At 44.6% G+C, this 15,420-nt stretch overlaps 1 protein-coding gene across 2 annotated transcripts in view; it reads left to right on the top strand.

Annotated features, from left to right (window-relative positions):
• Window positions 1-2,321: 2,321 nt before the first annotated feature.
• Window positions 2,322-15,420, top strand: part of FNIP2 (folliculin interacting protein 2) — a 109,946-nt gene continuing 96,847 nt past the window's right edge. Inside the window, exon 1 of one of the 2 annotated variants that reach the window (XM_084769678.1) lies at window positions 2,322-2,710. In XM_084769678.1, the coding sequence (XP_084625804.1) occupies window positions 2,616-2,710 (95 nt within the window). In that variant the 5' untranslated portion in view covers window positions 2,322-2,615. The remainder of the gene's footprint in view (window positions 2,711-15,420) is intronic. The other variant, XM_084769682.1, reaches the window with a different exon arrangement.

Below are 15,420 nucleotides of genomic sequence, written 5' to 3'. Positions count from 1 at the left end.
GTTTCTCTGTGTAGCCTTGGCTGTCCTAGACTTACTTTGTAGACCAGGCTGGCCTTGAACTCACAGTGATCTACCTGCCTTTGTCTCCCAAGTGCTGGGATTAAAGGCGTTGCCACCACTGCCCGGGATAGACTGGCCTGGGTAAGCAGCTCAGCTTGTCTAGTTTGCACAAAGCCTAGCATTGGGTAAACCAAGTAAATAGCACATGTCTGTAACCTTAGTACTTTGTTTTGTTTTGTTTTTTGAAACAGGGTTTCTCTGTGTAGCCTTGGCTATCCTAGACTCACTTTGTAGACCAGGCTGGCCTCAAACTCACAGCGGTCTGCCTGCCTCTGCCTCCAGAGTGCTGGGATTAAAGGAGTGCACCACCACGCCTGGCATCCCTGCTCCTCTTGACAGCCACATACAGAGTCACATGCTAGAGTGCTAGAGACTCTAGCAGTGCTAGAGACTGAGACCTTGAGTGTGGCGCCCGAGCCACCTCGGTACCTAGTCGAGGGCAAGGGGCTGCGGATTTAACTCACTCACACACACACTAATACAGCCGGTCCTTTGTGCTAAGAGAGCAGCAACCGCAGCAGCAGCCAGGGCAGTGGTTTACTATTCTCGTTCCCTTCAGAGTTCCAAAGAGCCTTCTTATAGGCAGCAAAACAGGAATCCTCCTCCCAGGTGAAATCCCTCAAGAGGTGATTGCACACAGGAGGAAAAGTCTCAAGGAAGGGAGGGGTGCGTTCTCAGAGCAGTAAACATGACTAGCTAACCAAGATAAGCACAGACATGGAAGCTGCTAGAAACAGGACATGAAATAGCAAGATAGGCAGGCAGCCTAGTCGGGCCTGGTTCCTACACTTGAGCAGGTCAGAGCTATACCTCGTCCCCCTACTTCACGTACTTATATTTGTGAAAGATGGCTGCTTTTTAAAGTCTAAATGTCCTCTCTTTGTTTGTTTGTTTGTTTACTACCTATATTTGTGCATTCGGTGTGTATACGTTTGTGCATCTGAGTGCAGTGCCCTAGGAGGCCAGTAGAGGGAGTAGGATCTTCTTAAGTGGAGTTCCAATTGGTTGTAAACCTTCTGAAGCACTTGTTGGGGCAAGAACTCCAGTCCTTTGCTAGAGCAGCTTGCGTTTGTAAGCCCTGAGTCATGTTTCCAGCCTTAACTTTGCTCTTTTCATCAAGCTTAAGAGAACTTGCTGGGTCATTTGATCACCGTTAACAAATTTGGGGAGCCAGTTGAACTCGCAATAACTCAAGCTCTCCTACACACCACCTGAATCACTTTAGACCTCAACGCTGCAAAAACAGATTAATAAACTGTTTTGAATGTGGTCAGACTCTTCATAACCACAGGTTCTTAAGAGTCTTGCACCACAGCACATTAAATTCTCAAGGGGTCTGAGGTGTGATAGCACAGGCAAATGAATCTAAAAACACACCCTTCTTCCCCAAACAAAAGCATCTTGCTGCCGATTTCTGTCTATGTGCCTTGATGATGTGAACACAAACTTGGACAGCAATCATTTAATAAAAACAAAACAAACAAACAAAAAACCCCTCCAATTTCTAAACCTAGTGAATTCCGTGTGTTTTAAAAAAGGGCTTAGCAACTCCACGTGCAGCTTTTGGTATGACCCAGGTACCAGTGGGGCCCAAGACACCAAACAAAAGTGACCTGACTAAATTGTTTGTAAATTCCATTTTTAGCCTGGAGATTTACTCTGGTCATAGCAGCAGCTTGCAGAGCCCACGAACACAGCGTGATTCCGGGCTAGAATTCCAAGCAGCAACCCCAGGCGCCAACTTGCTCCTCCAGCACACTCTTCCTGCTAAGGAGTCCTGGACCAGACAAGATGAGGACCAAGTTCAAGGGCTTTTTCTCCAAAGAACAAAGACCTCCAGACTCGTGCCCTCGCACTCAGTAGGTCAAGTGTGCGAAGATCCATGCACCCCGCCCCATTCTCCAGCCAGTTACCGCCCCGCGAGTGGTAACTGCGGCCGCGCCCCTAGCGACGTCGGCGAAGGGCGGGCAAAGCAGACCAATGGCGATGCTGGGTCGCCACGCTCCGCCCCCCCCCCTTCGCCCGAGCTCCTCCCCATCCCCATCCCCCCTGGGGTCGTAACTCCCTCCCCCTACAAGCCCGCTAAATGCCCCCCCCCCGCCTCCTTGGCGCTCCTCCCACATCGCCCCTCTTTCCTACTCCCTTGCACTCCTCCCATCACTCCTCCCAACAGGCTCCTCTCCTCATCTCCCAAGCTCCTCCCCTTCCCTCTTGCTCCTCCCCCTCCCTCGTGCTCTCCCCAGCGCTCCTCCCCCTCCCTCGTGCTCTCCCTCCTCTTCTCTCCGTGCTCCTCCCTCTCCCTCGTGCAGCTCTCTCTCCGCGCTCCTCCTCCCGCAGGAGCGAGCTGTCAGCCGGGCGGGCCGGCTCCGTCATATGACCGGCCGGTGGCCCGGGCGCCGCACCTTCCGTCCGCTGCAGCAGTCCCGCGCTCTCGCCTCTCCGGGCGGCCGCGCCCCCGTCGCCATGGCCAAGCCGCGGCCGCCGTGGGCTGCTTGCTGAGCGTCGGGTCCCGTCGGGTCCCGGAGCGTGGCCGCACGGGCCGCCGCGTGCACGCCATGGCTCCGACCCTGCTCCAGAAGCTCTTCAACAAAAGGGGCGGCGTCGCGGCGTCCGCTCAGGCCCGGCAACCCAAGGAGGATCCGGCCTTCAGGTGAGCTCGTGCAAGCCGGAGGGAGGCCGCAGGCGGGCTGCGGGGAGACCGGACCCCCGCGCCGCCAGGTCCCCTCCTCCCGGGTGGGACCCCGCGCCACCCGTCCCTTCTTCCCAGCTCCTCCTTTTCCCCTGTCCCCTCTGCCCAGGTCCTTCTGGGTAGAACCCCACGCCTTTCCGTCACCTCGCTACAGGTTTCTCCAGGTGGGACTCCAGCACCATTCTCCTCCCTCCCTCCTTTCCCGGCCCTTCCAGCTGGCACTCCTGTCTCCACTTCTTTCAAGATCCCACAGCTGCGAACCGCCCTGTGCCCCTCTTTACTGCAACCCTCTGCGTGGAACCCCAGCGCCGTCCTCCTTTCCTGCTTTCCAGGTCTCTCCGGGTGGGAGCCCCATGCCGTCCTCTGTCCTTTTTCCGTAGATGCTTCACAAAATTTCTCCGTATGCTCCCGTGTGTGTCTTTCAGGGTCTCTGGAGGGAAAGTCACTGGCGTTTCTTCCCTTGCTCCAGAGCCTATAAGCTGTCATTTTTGCAGGCAGCTCCAACCTACTGAGTATGTGACAGTATTTTGAAGTTGGAAAGGGTGAAGCCACAGAAAAAGCTTTTTTTTTCTTGCAGTATATGACAAGCTCGCCAGCGGATGAATAAAAGTGTGTAATTTCCTCATCAGTTAGAAGGCTGATGCCGCGTGATGAGTGGAAAGGGAGGGAAATGCTTTTACGAAACGTCTTAGGTTTTAATAAAAAAAAAAAAAAAGCCTAGGCAGATATTTAATAGTTCATCTTCAGAACTCATACCTTTGAATTAGCACGTGTTAAGAAGGCCGGGCGTGGTGGTGCACGCCTTTAATCCCAGCACTGGGGAGGCAGAGGCAGGCGGATCGCTGTGAGTTCGAGGCCAGCCTGGTCTACAAAGTGAATCCAGGACAGCCAAGGCTAACACAGAGAGACCCTGTCTCGAAAAAACAAAAAACAAAGAAAAAGAAGCTTGCTTAAGATCCACAGTTATAAGTGGCTGGTCTTACATTTTGATATAAGCAATTGACTCCCAACTGATCTTTAACATCCTTATACTATTATGCCTTTTAGTGATGTTTCCAAAGATGCTTTCCTGGGTCCTTTGCTTTCTTTGAACAGTTATGTTGAGAAAGTCACTTATTTGCCATTTAAGTTTTCAACATTTAAAAATATTGAACACCCCATACCAATTCCAAAATTTTGGTGCTATTTGTCCAGAATGTCTAAAAGCAGTTTATTGTTAAAGAAGTCTAAAGTCAGTACAGTAAGTATTTAAAAGTTAAAGTAAAACTTTGAGATGATTTTCTTTCTTTTTTAAAGACAAAGGTCTCACCAGTCCAGGCTAGCCTCAAACTCTTGGCAATCTTCCCACGTTTGCTTCCCAAGTGCCGAGATCACTAACAGGAGGCATCACATTTGAAATAAAATTTGGCTGAATTTCACCTTCTATATTGCATAAAAATGCAGTCAAAACACTTACAAATCTTTACTATAGCTATACAAGATAATTTATCTTGTATTTCGAAACAGTCTTATGTAGTCCAGGCTGGCCTTGGTCTCCTAATCCTCCTCATTACTGCCTTTCAACTGTACAATTACAATAACATGTGCTGCCATGCCTAGCTCCAACTGTGTGAGAATGCGACATTAAATAGAGCAGCCCTTGTGTGTGTGAGATGTTTTCAGGTAAAGTGTGAGGATTCCATGTATCCTGGTCAGTGTCCTCACCGTTGGGCAAACTGAAATGATGGTTTAGGTAGGGAATTCTGGCTGCCTGGGACTGCTGTGTAACTTCTCAGACTCGTAGAATTACTCTGGAGTCAGGATGTGTAATCTCTTCTTAGAATCCCAGACTACATCAAGATGCAAGGTCTGGAGAGAAAAGGGCATGTGCGATACAGGTATCTTCGGCGACCCTTACCCAGGACTTTAAAACCAATTTAATGATGGTGGAGACAGTATGGACCTTCTTGAGTTCTCTGCCTACTTGTCTACCACCACTCCCTCCATGGGTAAGGTTAAATTTGGTGTATTTTGAGCCACAATAACAACAGCAACAAATGGGGCTATATTTAGGGCTTGACCATATTAGGAAATTAATTCCCACTTCACACATTAGTACCTTGTTGTGACTTCTCACTGGTGTATGAGGGAGAAAATGCCATGCAATCTTGAAAATTTGTATTGCAGTATTCTTTCATGTGCATGTATGTGCATGTGGGTGTAACATGCATGTGGAGGTTCCGAGACAACTTTCAAAACTCCATTGTCTCCTATCGTGTGTGTCAGAACACACATGGGTCTCTAACTCAGGTGTAAGACCACGAATGCCCTTAGCTGCTGAGCCACCTTGACCGTCTCCATGTAGTATTTCTTGTCGGTTTATTCACCTCAGGGTTTTTTGTTTGTTTGGTTTTGTTTTTCAATAAGCCTTTTGAGGTAGATGTTTTTGAGGAATTTTGAGATTGCCTCTCACCCCTCTTGGAGACGGGCTTATGCAACCCAGGCTGGCCTAGAAGTCAAGATCTCTCTCAGTCCTCATGTGACCAAATGCTGGAGTCATAGACTCACTAACATGCTGGGCACTTGGATGGCCTCTATTCTTTTTTGTTTTGTTTTGAGACAGGGTTTCGCTGAGTAACAGTCTTAGCTGTTCTGGAACTTGCCTTGTAGACCAGGCTGGCCTTAAACTTACAGAGATCCACCTATCTCTGCCTCCCAAGTCCCTGGCTTGACGACTTCTTTTCTTATCTGGGTTTTCCAGTCCTCGCCTCATCCTGTAGTTTCCTTCTTGTGTGTCAGAGACAGTTTGTTGTCTAGGCTCCAGATCGTCACCTGTCAGTCATCCCCTATAGAGCATCATCATAGCCAAGATTCCTTCTTATACACTGTGCTTATGACCTGGAGAAAATGTCCCCTTCCCCGTCCCCCTTTTTATGGCATTGGTAGAAACAGAAAGAAATCAAAAGTGGCTGCATTTACAGTCTTAACCCAAAGCAGTCAGGAACAGGATATAATTGTAATGCTTCTGAAATGTCGACCCCGCTTAAAATTGAGAAAGTTCTGTTTACTGGTCTTCCAAATGTTTTTCACTTTTAACTTAATTGATAAGTACTAATTTGAATAACCCTCAGGCCAAAACTGAATATAATTCAGAAATAGAATTATGGACTTAAGGTCAGCATGCCTACATAGGACTTATTTACTTGTATGTGTGTATGTGTGTATGTATGTATGTATGTATGTGCATGTGTGCCTGGGTCTATGTATGTGCATCAGATGCAAGCAGCAGCTCTCAGAGGTTAGATTTCCTGGAGCTGGAGTTACAGGTGTTTGGGAACCATCGTGTGAATGCTAGGAACCAAACGTGCGTCCTCTGCAAGAGTAGTAGGTGCTCTTAACCACTGAGCCCTCTCTCTAGCACCTACTTAAAACTTTTTAATGGTCAAGGTATATCCAGTGTCTTCTGTGTCTGGCTTGTATTTGAATTATATTATCTTTCCCCCCTTTTTACTGAGGACCAAATCCAAGGTCTCATGCAGGCTAGTTCAAATGTTATTTTATGTTACTGTTGTTGTTCGTTTTGAGACAAAGCCTGATGTAGCCAAGGCTCCTTCTGTCTCCACTTCCCTAATGCAGATGTTACCATGGTGCGACAGTATGCATGGCTCATGGCTTGTGTGTTGTTGTTGTTGTTGTTGGGCTTCAGACTGAATCTAGAGCCTTGCATGTGCTAGAAGTTTTCAGATTTGATCCTTTGGGATTTTTGAGACAGGGTCTCATGTAGCCCAGGCTGGTCTGGAATTTCTGATCCTCATGCTGTACAGTTGAAGGTATTTCAGTTGCAGGCATGCACTATCATGCTTGGTTCTTGGTTGGGTGGTTTCTCTGTGTGTGCGTGTAGGGGGCTGGAGAGGAGGGGGGGGGAGACTGTGAGAGAGAGAGAGAGAGAGAGAGAGAGAGAGAGAGAGAGAGAGAGAGAGAGAGAGTGTGTGTGTGTGTGTGTGTCCCTGTCCCTGCTGCCCTGAAACTCAACTGTACACCAGGCTGGGCTCAAATTCAAAGAGATCCACCTGCCTCTGCCTCCCAAGTGCTGGGACTAAAGGTGTGTGCCACCACTGCCTGGCTTCTTTCTTTGTTTTTAAAAAATATCTCTTATTACATATTGTGCCAGTTTCCACTAATGGGTGGTGAAAAAGATGTGCTGCTAGATGTTTTCTTTCATTCTGTATTGCTTAGATGAAGTGAACATCATGTGGGATACAGGGAGTAGATGAAAGCTTTGCAGCTGCTTGGTAGTTAGCAGAGTAAATGCCACCAAGAGGGAGATCTGTGGTAATTAGCTATGTAAATGCTAACAAGAGGGAGCTCACTTCTTTCCTCCGGTCCCTAATACCTAAGGCCAAATGGCCTAGTTAGTGGTAATCCTCATTTGTTCTGTTAGGACAATTCAAATAATCTGTTACAGGGCTAGGATAAATTTAATTAAATCCACTTATTGCCAAAGAGCAGCTAATGCCCGTTTACAGCTTGGCCTTCCACCTGTACAAAGCCTGTTGGGGCACCCGTGGCTATGTGCCCTAGACTTCAGGTTGTAAAGGACAACATTATATACTAAGATGAGTAAACAGACATACTCTAGAAATGACAAATATATACATAAGCCCAAATCTGATACAGTTTAATACTCAGTTCAGAATTAAGAGCTTGTTCACTGTTCTTGTGGTAGGTGTGACTTGGGCACGACTGTGCTTTCCTCTTAATGCCCCCAGCTCCCAGGGTGTGGCTGTTTCTAATGGGATTGTTCTATTTAGGGTAGAGAATATTCCATGGTTTTGATCCCAGCACTACTCCCCCCCCCCTGTGCGCGTGTGTGTGTGTGTGTTGGGGGCGGGTTATGGGGTATGTAGGTGGGCATGAACGTGCCACAGCATGTTTGTGGTCAGATGACAGCCTCGGGTACAAGTCCTGACTTTTCACCTGGCTTAAGACAGGGTCTCTTTGTTGTCTTTCTTCTGCATTTTCCACTAGTTGACTGCAAGCTTCCGGGGATTCTTTTGGTTCTGCTAGTGGGATTATAGACCTTTGTGCTATGTGCTGGCTTTTACATAGGTTATAGGGATTCAAAGTCTTGCTGTTATGTTTTCATGGTGAGAAGGTTTACTCAGTCCGATACAGTCACATCTTTATGCCCCATAAAATAAGACTATGTAGAGATGCCCCTTCCTGCAAACTTGTGTCTGCTGGCTTACTCTTGATGTGGCTCCTTGGTGTGTGTGACATATCGTCCCATACGGAGATGTTGTTAGTGATGTTAGTTAGCAGAGGAGAATTGGGGAGCTGTGCTACCTAATGCCCTTAGAAGACCCATGCACAGTGGTGCATGCCTTGGATCCTACATAGCTTTGAGAGGCTGAGGCAATAGGGTTAGTGATAATCAAAGGCTAGCCTCAGCTTTGTAAGGAGTCCGAGGCCAGCCTGGGCTACATGAGACCTTGCCGTAACACAACACAACAGAACAAACAGACAAACAACAAAGTGTACCTTGGAAGACAAGATAGGGTAGTCTCACTTCCTGTAACATGTTGACATGAAGCTGGATACCGAGACTTCCCTGCCTGTCTAGTGTTAAGTCATCTGTAAAACAATACAGACCTATGTAAAAGATTTTATTTAGGTGAGGAGGTAAATAAAGTGAGTCAGAAAGAAGAAAATGAAATCCAAAATGATTTTAAATAGTAGCGACTTAAGTGATAAAGTTTAGTATTATTCTAGTGAAACTTTACTAAAAATAGAACTATTTTCAAAGTCCGCTTTCTTCCTGTGCAGACTTCAGGCAATTGAAGTAAGTGGTTCTTCATTTCTTTGGTTTGTTGTTGTTGTTGTAGTTTTGTTTCCACGTTGTTGAATTTTAGCCTTGATGGAGTCAGTGGTGGAACACAGATCTTGTGATTTCAGAGAAGTATTAAAGACAGGATTTCAGATCTGGACACGTGTGACTGCACGTTCAGAAATTCTTTTAGGAACACAATACTTTTTTTCTGAATTATTTTCAAGGTTTTTTTTTCCCCCTACCAAAAACATTTATTTAATGGAACAGATGAAATAAATGCTTTTGCAGAATTTAATCTAAAGCTAAATTGTTCCATTTCCAGTCCTGAATTTGATGGATGTGTCAGAGACAATGCATTCTGAAGCTACAGGGTCTGGCATATTATGTATTTCTTTTTCTTTCTTTTTTGGTTTTTCCAGACAGGGTTTCTTTGTATAGCCTTGGCTGTCCTGGACTCGCTCTGTAGACCTGGCCTTGAACTCACAGCGACCCACCTGGGTCCGCCTCCCTGAGTGTTGGGATTAAAGGCGTGCCACACCACAAGCCTATCTTCAATGGCTTTTAATCACATTTTAAAAAATTTCACTGGCATATGTTACTTATATGAAACAATGGGTTTCATTCTGGTGTTTTCATACATGTATGTAATGTGCTTTGCTTAAAATCATGGGTTTATGGCATTTTCATACATGTATGTAATGTGCAGTTATATTCAGTTCCCTATTGCTGTTCTCTTTATCTCCCTCCCTTCTTCATGGCCCCCTTCTCTTACTTTGAAGTTTTTACTATGAAGAGTGACCTTTTAGTGGTGCTGGAGATACGGCCTGGTTAGTAGACTACTTACCTAGCATTCAGGGAAGTCTGGGTTCGAACCTCAGCACCGCCAGTGGGTGCGGTGATATGTATAATGCTCTGATCCCAGTGCTCAGGAGGTGGAGGCAGAAGGATCTGAAGGTTAAGGCAGTTCTTGGCTACAAAGAAAGTTAAGAGGCCAGCCTGGGGTATGCTGGCCCCTACGTTCTTTAAGATAACTTAAAGTTCCTGTTATTAAAATGATGTGCTTGCTGTGACTTTTATTTTGTTAAATAAAACCCAAATTCAACACAGGTCTTAGGAGGGTGAATTTTGATGCATCACCTGGGTCTGTAAGCCTGGAAATGTCCTTGCTCTAGAATTGGAGCATAATTTTATTGCTGAACGTAAGTTTTCAGTTTCATTAGAGAGGTCTTTAGAGGAGTGAGACAGAATCTTTTGTTTTTCAGAACTTATAGGATTAGTGGGTTTTTTTTGTTTGTTTATCTTTTTCTTTTTTCTGTGAGATAGGATCTATGCAGCCCAGCCTTGTACCTGTTGTCTTTCTGCCCAAGCCTCCTAAGTGCTGGGCTAATAGGCATGGCTACTACACCAGGCTGGGCTAGGTTAGTTGTTTATAAAGCAGAGCTATGTAATTATGTTTCTTTGTTATTGTTTTTCAAGGCAGGGTGTCAGTGTGTAACCTGGGCTGGGCTGGAATTTGATGTGTAAACCAGACAGGCTTCACACTTGTACTGTATCCTGGTGCCATGTGCTGTACTGTGCATAGCTGCTGTAAATAAGTTCTGACAACGTGAGTTTGCCATGTTACACATTACTGTTTGATGAAGTTTGTAGAATTGAAATTTGTATCTGTGCATGTGCAGAACCCATAGCTCCGAGGAGAACATTGTTTTGTTGTTGTAGGTTTTTGTTTCTTATTGTTGCTAGTTTAGGTTGTGTTTCTCATGGTTTGCTTCTAAAGGTCAGTTTAAGGAAGCTACTTTGTTTCTTGGCAAAGGAAGTTGTTAAGGAAAAAAAAAAAGTATCCCTCTTGCCTCCTTGCTTTCTTTCACTGCTTTGGCTGTCAGCCTGGGCTGCAGGGAGGTGAATAGGAGGAAGGAATGGTAATATGTGCTGCTTCTCTAGCTACTGTTTTTCTTGTTGTCTGTGCAAAAAGGGACACATGATTTACAGTGATTACACAGGAGCTTTGCCTAATTTGAATCTTCGGGCTTGGCCTGTGAGGTCATGTTCTTGGCTATAAAAGTAAGTTGGTGAGTTCCTCTCTCCCAAGCACTCTTTATCTCAGGTTTGTAAAAATGATTATTATATAAAAGAGGAAAAACAGGATGGACTTTTCCAGCTCACTGGGCATGTAATAGTGGTTTCCCTCCTCCACCCCACCCCGTCTGCAAATGGAACATCCATGACTCACCATGGCCACACAGGCACTTTTTTGTAACTCTGCTGGAATGGGAGGGTGGGATGGGGATGGAAGGAGATGGGCTGGCATCCCACTTTGTTCGGGCAGAATCTGCCCAGCTGCCATTGTATGGACTTGTGAGGAGGACAGTGTGCCTTCTCATACGTCATACTACAGACCCTTTAAACAGTGCTTTCTGTTTCTACCAAAAGAATGCAGTACACCAGTGCAATAAAAATGCAGCCAGTGAGAATGTAATGTTGTGCGTTTGGGTTGCTCTTCTCCTATATAAGATTCTAGTATTAGGTGCCTGGGAGCTGGTTCAGTGGGTGATGGTACTTGTCATCAGGCCTTGAGGACCTGGTTCCAGCCTCTGAGACCTGCATGGTACAAGGAGAGAACTGACTCATGCAGGTTGTTCTTTGAACTCCACATGTGTTCCATGGCTGGTGTGTCTACATGCATACACATACAAATAAATAAAATATAAAATTTAAAAATGGACAACATCTAAAAAATATTTTAGCACTAGTATCAGTCTGAGTCCCTCACATTTTTCTCTAGGCTATATTCCTTTCATTTTGATTATATTTAGTTATTTTTAAAGGGTGGCTGTGGCTGTGGCTGTGGATTGAACCTAGGGCTCGTTTTTCTTTGCACTTAACTCCGTCCCTAGCTTTTCAATTAAAAGCAATTTTTAAAAAGTTGCCCAGATGGAGCTGGGTGTGGTGGCACAGGCCTTTAATCCCAGCACTGGGAGTGGGGGGCAGAGTCAGGTGGATCGCTGTGAGTTCGAGGCCAGCCTAGTCTACAAAGTGCGTTTGAGACAGCCAGAGCTGTTACACAGAGAAGCCCTGCCTTGAAAAACAAAACAAACCAACCAACCAAAAAGTTGCCCAGATGGGTCTTAAATTCTCTCTGTATAGCATGGGCCTCCTAGAAGCTTTTCTTGTACATTCTCCCTGCCCCCTTCCTTGGAGTGAGAAGTCAGAGGACAACCTGTGGGTGTTGGTTCTCTCCTTCCACCCTGCAGGCCCTGGTGGTGGAACTTGGGTGTCTGTAGGTTGGTGACAAGCACCTTTGCCCCTGAGCCTTCTTACTGGCCCTCTGCCTTAAGCTCTTGATCCTCCTCTTTCAGCCCCACTTACTGGCTGGGATTAGAGATGTGTGCCATCACGCTATACCCATGATTTGCTTAATTTGTAGGTTAAGCTCTGAATTTGTGCCTAGCATACAGCTGTAGAGAGGTGTGTGTGTGTGTATATGTGTATGTGTGAATATATATATATCATACCTAGAATTAAAAAAAATACTATTTTATTCTATTTTTACTTACATGTATGAGAGTTTTGCCTGCATGTATCTATATATTCTATGTGCATGCCTGGTGCTCACAGAGGCCAGAAGAGGGTGTCCCAGTCTTTTGGAACAGGAGGTACAGAATATTTCGAGCCATCATGTGGATTGGTTGAACTGAACCTAGGTCTTTTTGCAAGAACAGCAAGTGCTCTTAACCACTGAGCCATCTTTCCAGCTCTGAATTTTTAAAAATCATAAATAAGAGCATATCTTTACTTGATAAATCTTTAAATTAGTGGTCATTGCTGCTTTGTTCGTTTGTTTGTTTTTGAAAATAGTTTCTCTGTTTAGCCTTAGCTGTCCTGGACTTGCTTTGTAGACTAGGCTGGCCTCAAACTCACAGAGGTCCGCCTGCCTCTGCCTCTCTGAGTGCTGGGATTACAGGCATGGTGGCCAAGTTCATTGCTGCTTTTTAATCTACTGATACCTAATAGAAAATAAAATCCCTTTACTAGGTATCATAGAGGCTGCAGCCATTAGAGCTGTAGAAACATCCTCCCAAGTCCAGGGGGAGCCCGTACACCTGCTGGGACATTGGCCTGATTTTGGTAGACTTAGTTGCCTGTTGTCATGACAACTATTACTTTTTCACAGGTTGGAGATAGGTTAGATGTTAACCTATACATTCCTCAAGAAATGGAACAGTGTTGATTTAGGATGTGTGAAGAAAACACAACAAAATCACTAGTCACTTTAGTCTTTAACACTTAGATGCCAGCTGTCTCCCTGATGTGCCCAGAAAGTTGGGTATTTTCTTTTTCTATTGTGCAATAAAATATTTGGGGATATAAGGCAAAACAAGCATATTTGTTATCATTTAGGCCTGAATTAACTATATATGCTCATTATTTTATATGATTGAGTAGTAACAAGGGTCTCTTTTAAATTTGATATATCAGCTAATTTATGCTTCATTTGAAAGTAATTGCATGAAACAGGAGAATGGGGTTGTGCAGATAAGGCCAAAGCAACAGATTTCTACATCCTTGCCCTGCTACTCTATTGAGGCCTTAATACAGTGGGTGGCAGGAAGTTCTCAGAAAATAAACACTTGGTCAGGGAGTGAACAAATGCTCTGATGGGTTCTGAAAATGGACACTCCCGAGTCAAAAGCTCAGCCGCATACCAGAACTGGACTTTGTTTCTTGTTTTGGTGGCACAAGGGATGTGCCAGGGCCCAGGGCCTCAGAAATGCTAGGCTTATACTCTACCACTGTGTCACATTCCCACCCTAGAATCTTATTTCTTGACATGTTAATTTGGGGGTGGGGCTTACCTTTCTTAGTTCTACTGGCATGTATCATAACATTAGTAAAAGACATCTCCAGCCGGCAGGATTGCCAAGGAGACCAAGGCATTTACCACCAAGCCTGTCTGAGTTCTGTCCTTGGAAGGAGAAAACCGACTCTCAGAAGTTGTTCTCTGACCTACACACTCACACACACACACACATTCACGCACACACACACACACACACAGATATACACAAATAAAAATTTAAAAATGTTAAAAAACAGATGTTTGTCATGGTACTCACCTGAACTGTGATAGGGTGATGCCAAGATGCATTACATAGCAAGTTCCAGGCCAACCGGGTCTACATAAGGAGCCAAAAAAGAAAAAAAAAAAAAAAGAAAAGAAAAGAAAAAAAGAAAAAAAAGGTAGTCTTATTATGGGAAAAATATGCTTTCTTTTTTTTCATTAATACTAGTGATTTATTTTTCTGGCTACAAAAATGATAAGAGTAAGTGTTCAAAAGGACGGATTGTCTACCCCCAAAAACAAAAGCAAAAGTTTTGTTTGAATAATAAATATATCAGACCCGGTCAGAAAATTCCAGCTATGTCATGTCATAAGCGGCCTACTACTAATGTATTTAACTTAAATAGTATGTACGAAACTCTGGCATTCCTACATTTTGATAATAACAAAAATGTAGTCAATTGAATTAATTTGTAGTAAGAGAAATTAGATCTCTCACTTAAGATATAGCCCACCTAGTTATGAAATCTGTATTGGTATTCCAGAGCTTGCAGGCAAGCATTTTATTTGTATGTAGAACGTAATAAGGGCTTTAGAAAAAGATAGAACCATCAATACTTTCCGTGTAGGATTTTCCAGTTGAAGACTATTTTGAAAATGTATTAACAGGAGGAGTACATTGCAGGCTAGCGTGTCATTTATGGTGGCCAGTAGTGATCATGGAAATGAACTACGAGCACACATTTTCCCTAAGCTTATCAGGCAATGGCTGTTTGCTTTAGAATGGTCCATTGAGTAAGTTAGTTGCTAGGGTAGAAGGAGATGGCAGGAGCTACTGGCATCAGCATGCAAAGACGGACCGCTGGTAGCCAGCCTCTTCTACGTGTTCGGGATTTTGTGGAGCATTGACATCTGACTCTTTTTACAGAATGTGCTCTCTCCGCCCCCCATGTTGCTTATCGTGTGTGTTGCTGAACAAGTGTTTATATGGATTTTTTTTTTTTGGTTTAAGATTATTAACTTTCTTTTTGCAGAGTTGGGTCAAATGCTAGTCAAGTGTTATACAACTAAGTTACATCCTGAGCCACAGATTATTAATATCTTAAAAACACTTTTATGTATGTATGTATGTATGTATGTATGTATGTATGTATGTATGTTCCAGAGTATGTGTGTGGAGGTCAGAGGACAACTTTGTGGAGTTGGTTCCCTGTATATGGGTTCAAGGGCTTGAATTTAGGGCATCATGCCCAAGGTAATTAATTTTTAAATGTACCCAGTAAAAACCAAACAAACTTATCCAAGACAGATTGATGTGCAAGTCTTACTTCACATTTATAAATTTCTTTCTTCAGTGGCTGCTATTATTCTATTTCTTCTGTACCCTTCCAGAAATATTCTATGTAAATACGAGAAAAATAGCCTTATTTCATGGCAGGCAGTGAGAGTTGCAGATTTTCTAACTGTCTTTCATATGTGTATGTGTTCGTCCATATGCGTATCGATGCTTACACATGGACAGAGGAGCCTAGCCAGTGCTCTGCCCTATTGCTTTCCTAATTCCTTTCAGCCAGGATCTCGCGTTGAACCTGGAACTTGCCATTTTGGCTAGACTGACAGCCAGCAAGCCCCAGCTTCCTCCTGTCTCTCCAACCCACAACACTGGGGTCAAAAGCACATTCAGCCATGCCTGGCTCTTGTATGTATGTGCTTGGCACCAAATTCATGTCCTGATACTTGAGAGCAAATTCTCTTACCCACTGAGCCACCAATAAATATCTTGATTTCCTCTGAATAAATGTG

This window comes from Acomys minous (genome assembly GCF_964271855.1).
Source record: "Acomys minous genome assembly, chromosome: 19".
Lineage (NCBI taxonomy): Eukaryota > Metazoa > Chordata > Mammalia > Rodentia > Muridae > Acomys > Acomys minous.
This window is presented reverse-complemented; position numbering and strand designations above follow the sequence as displayed.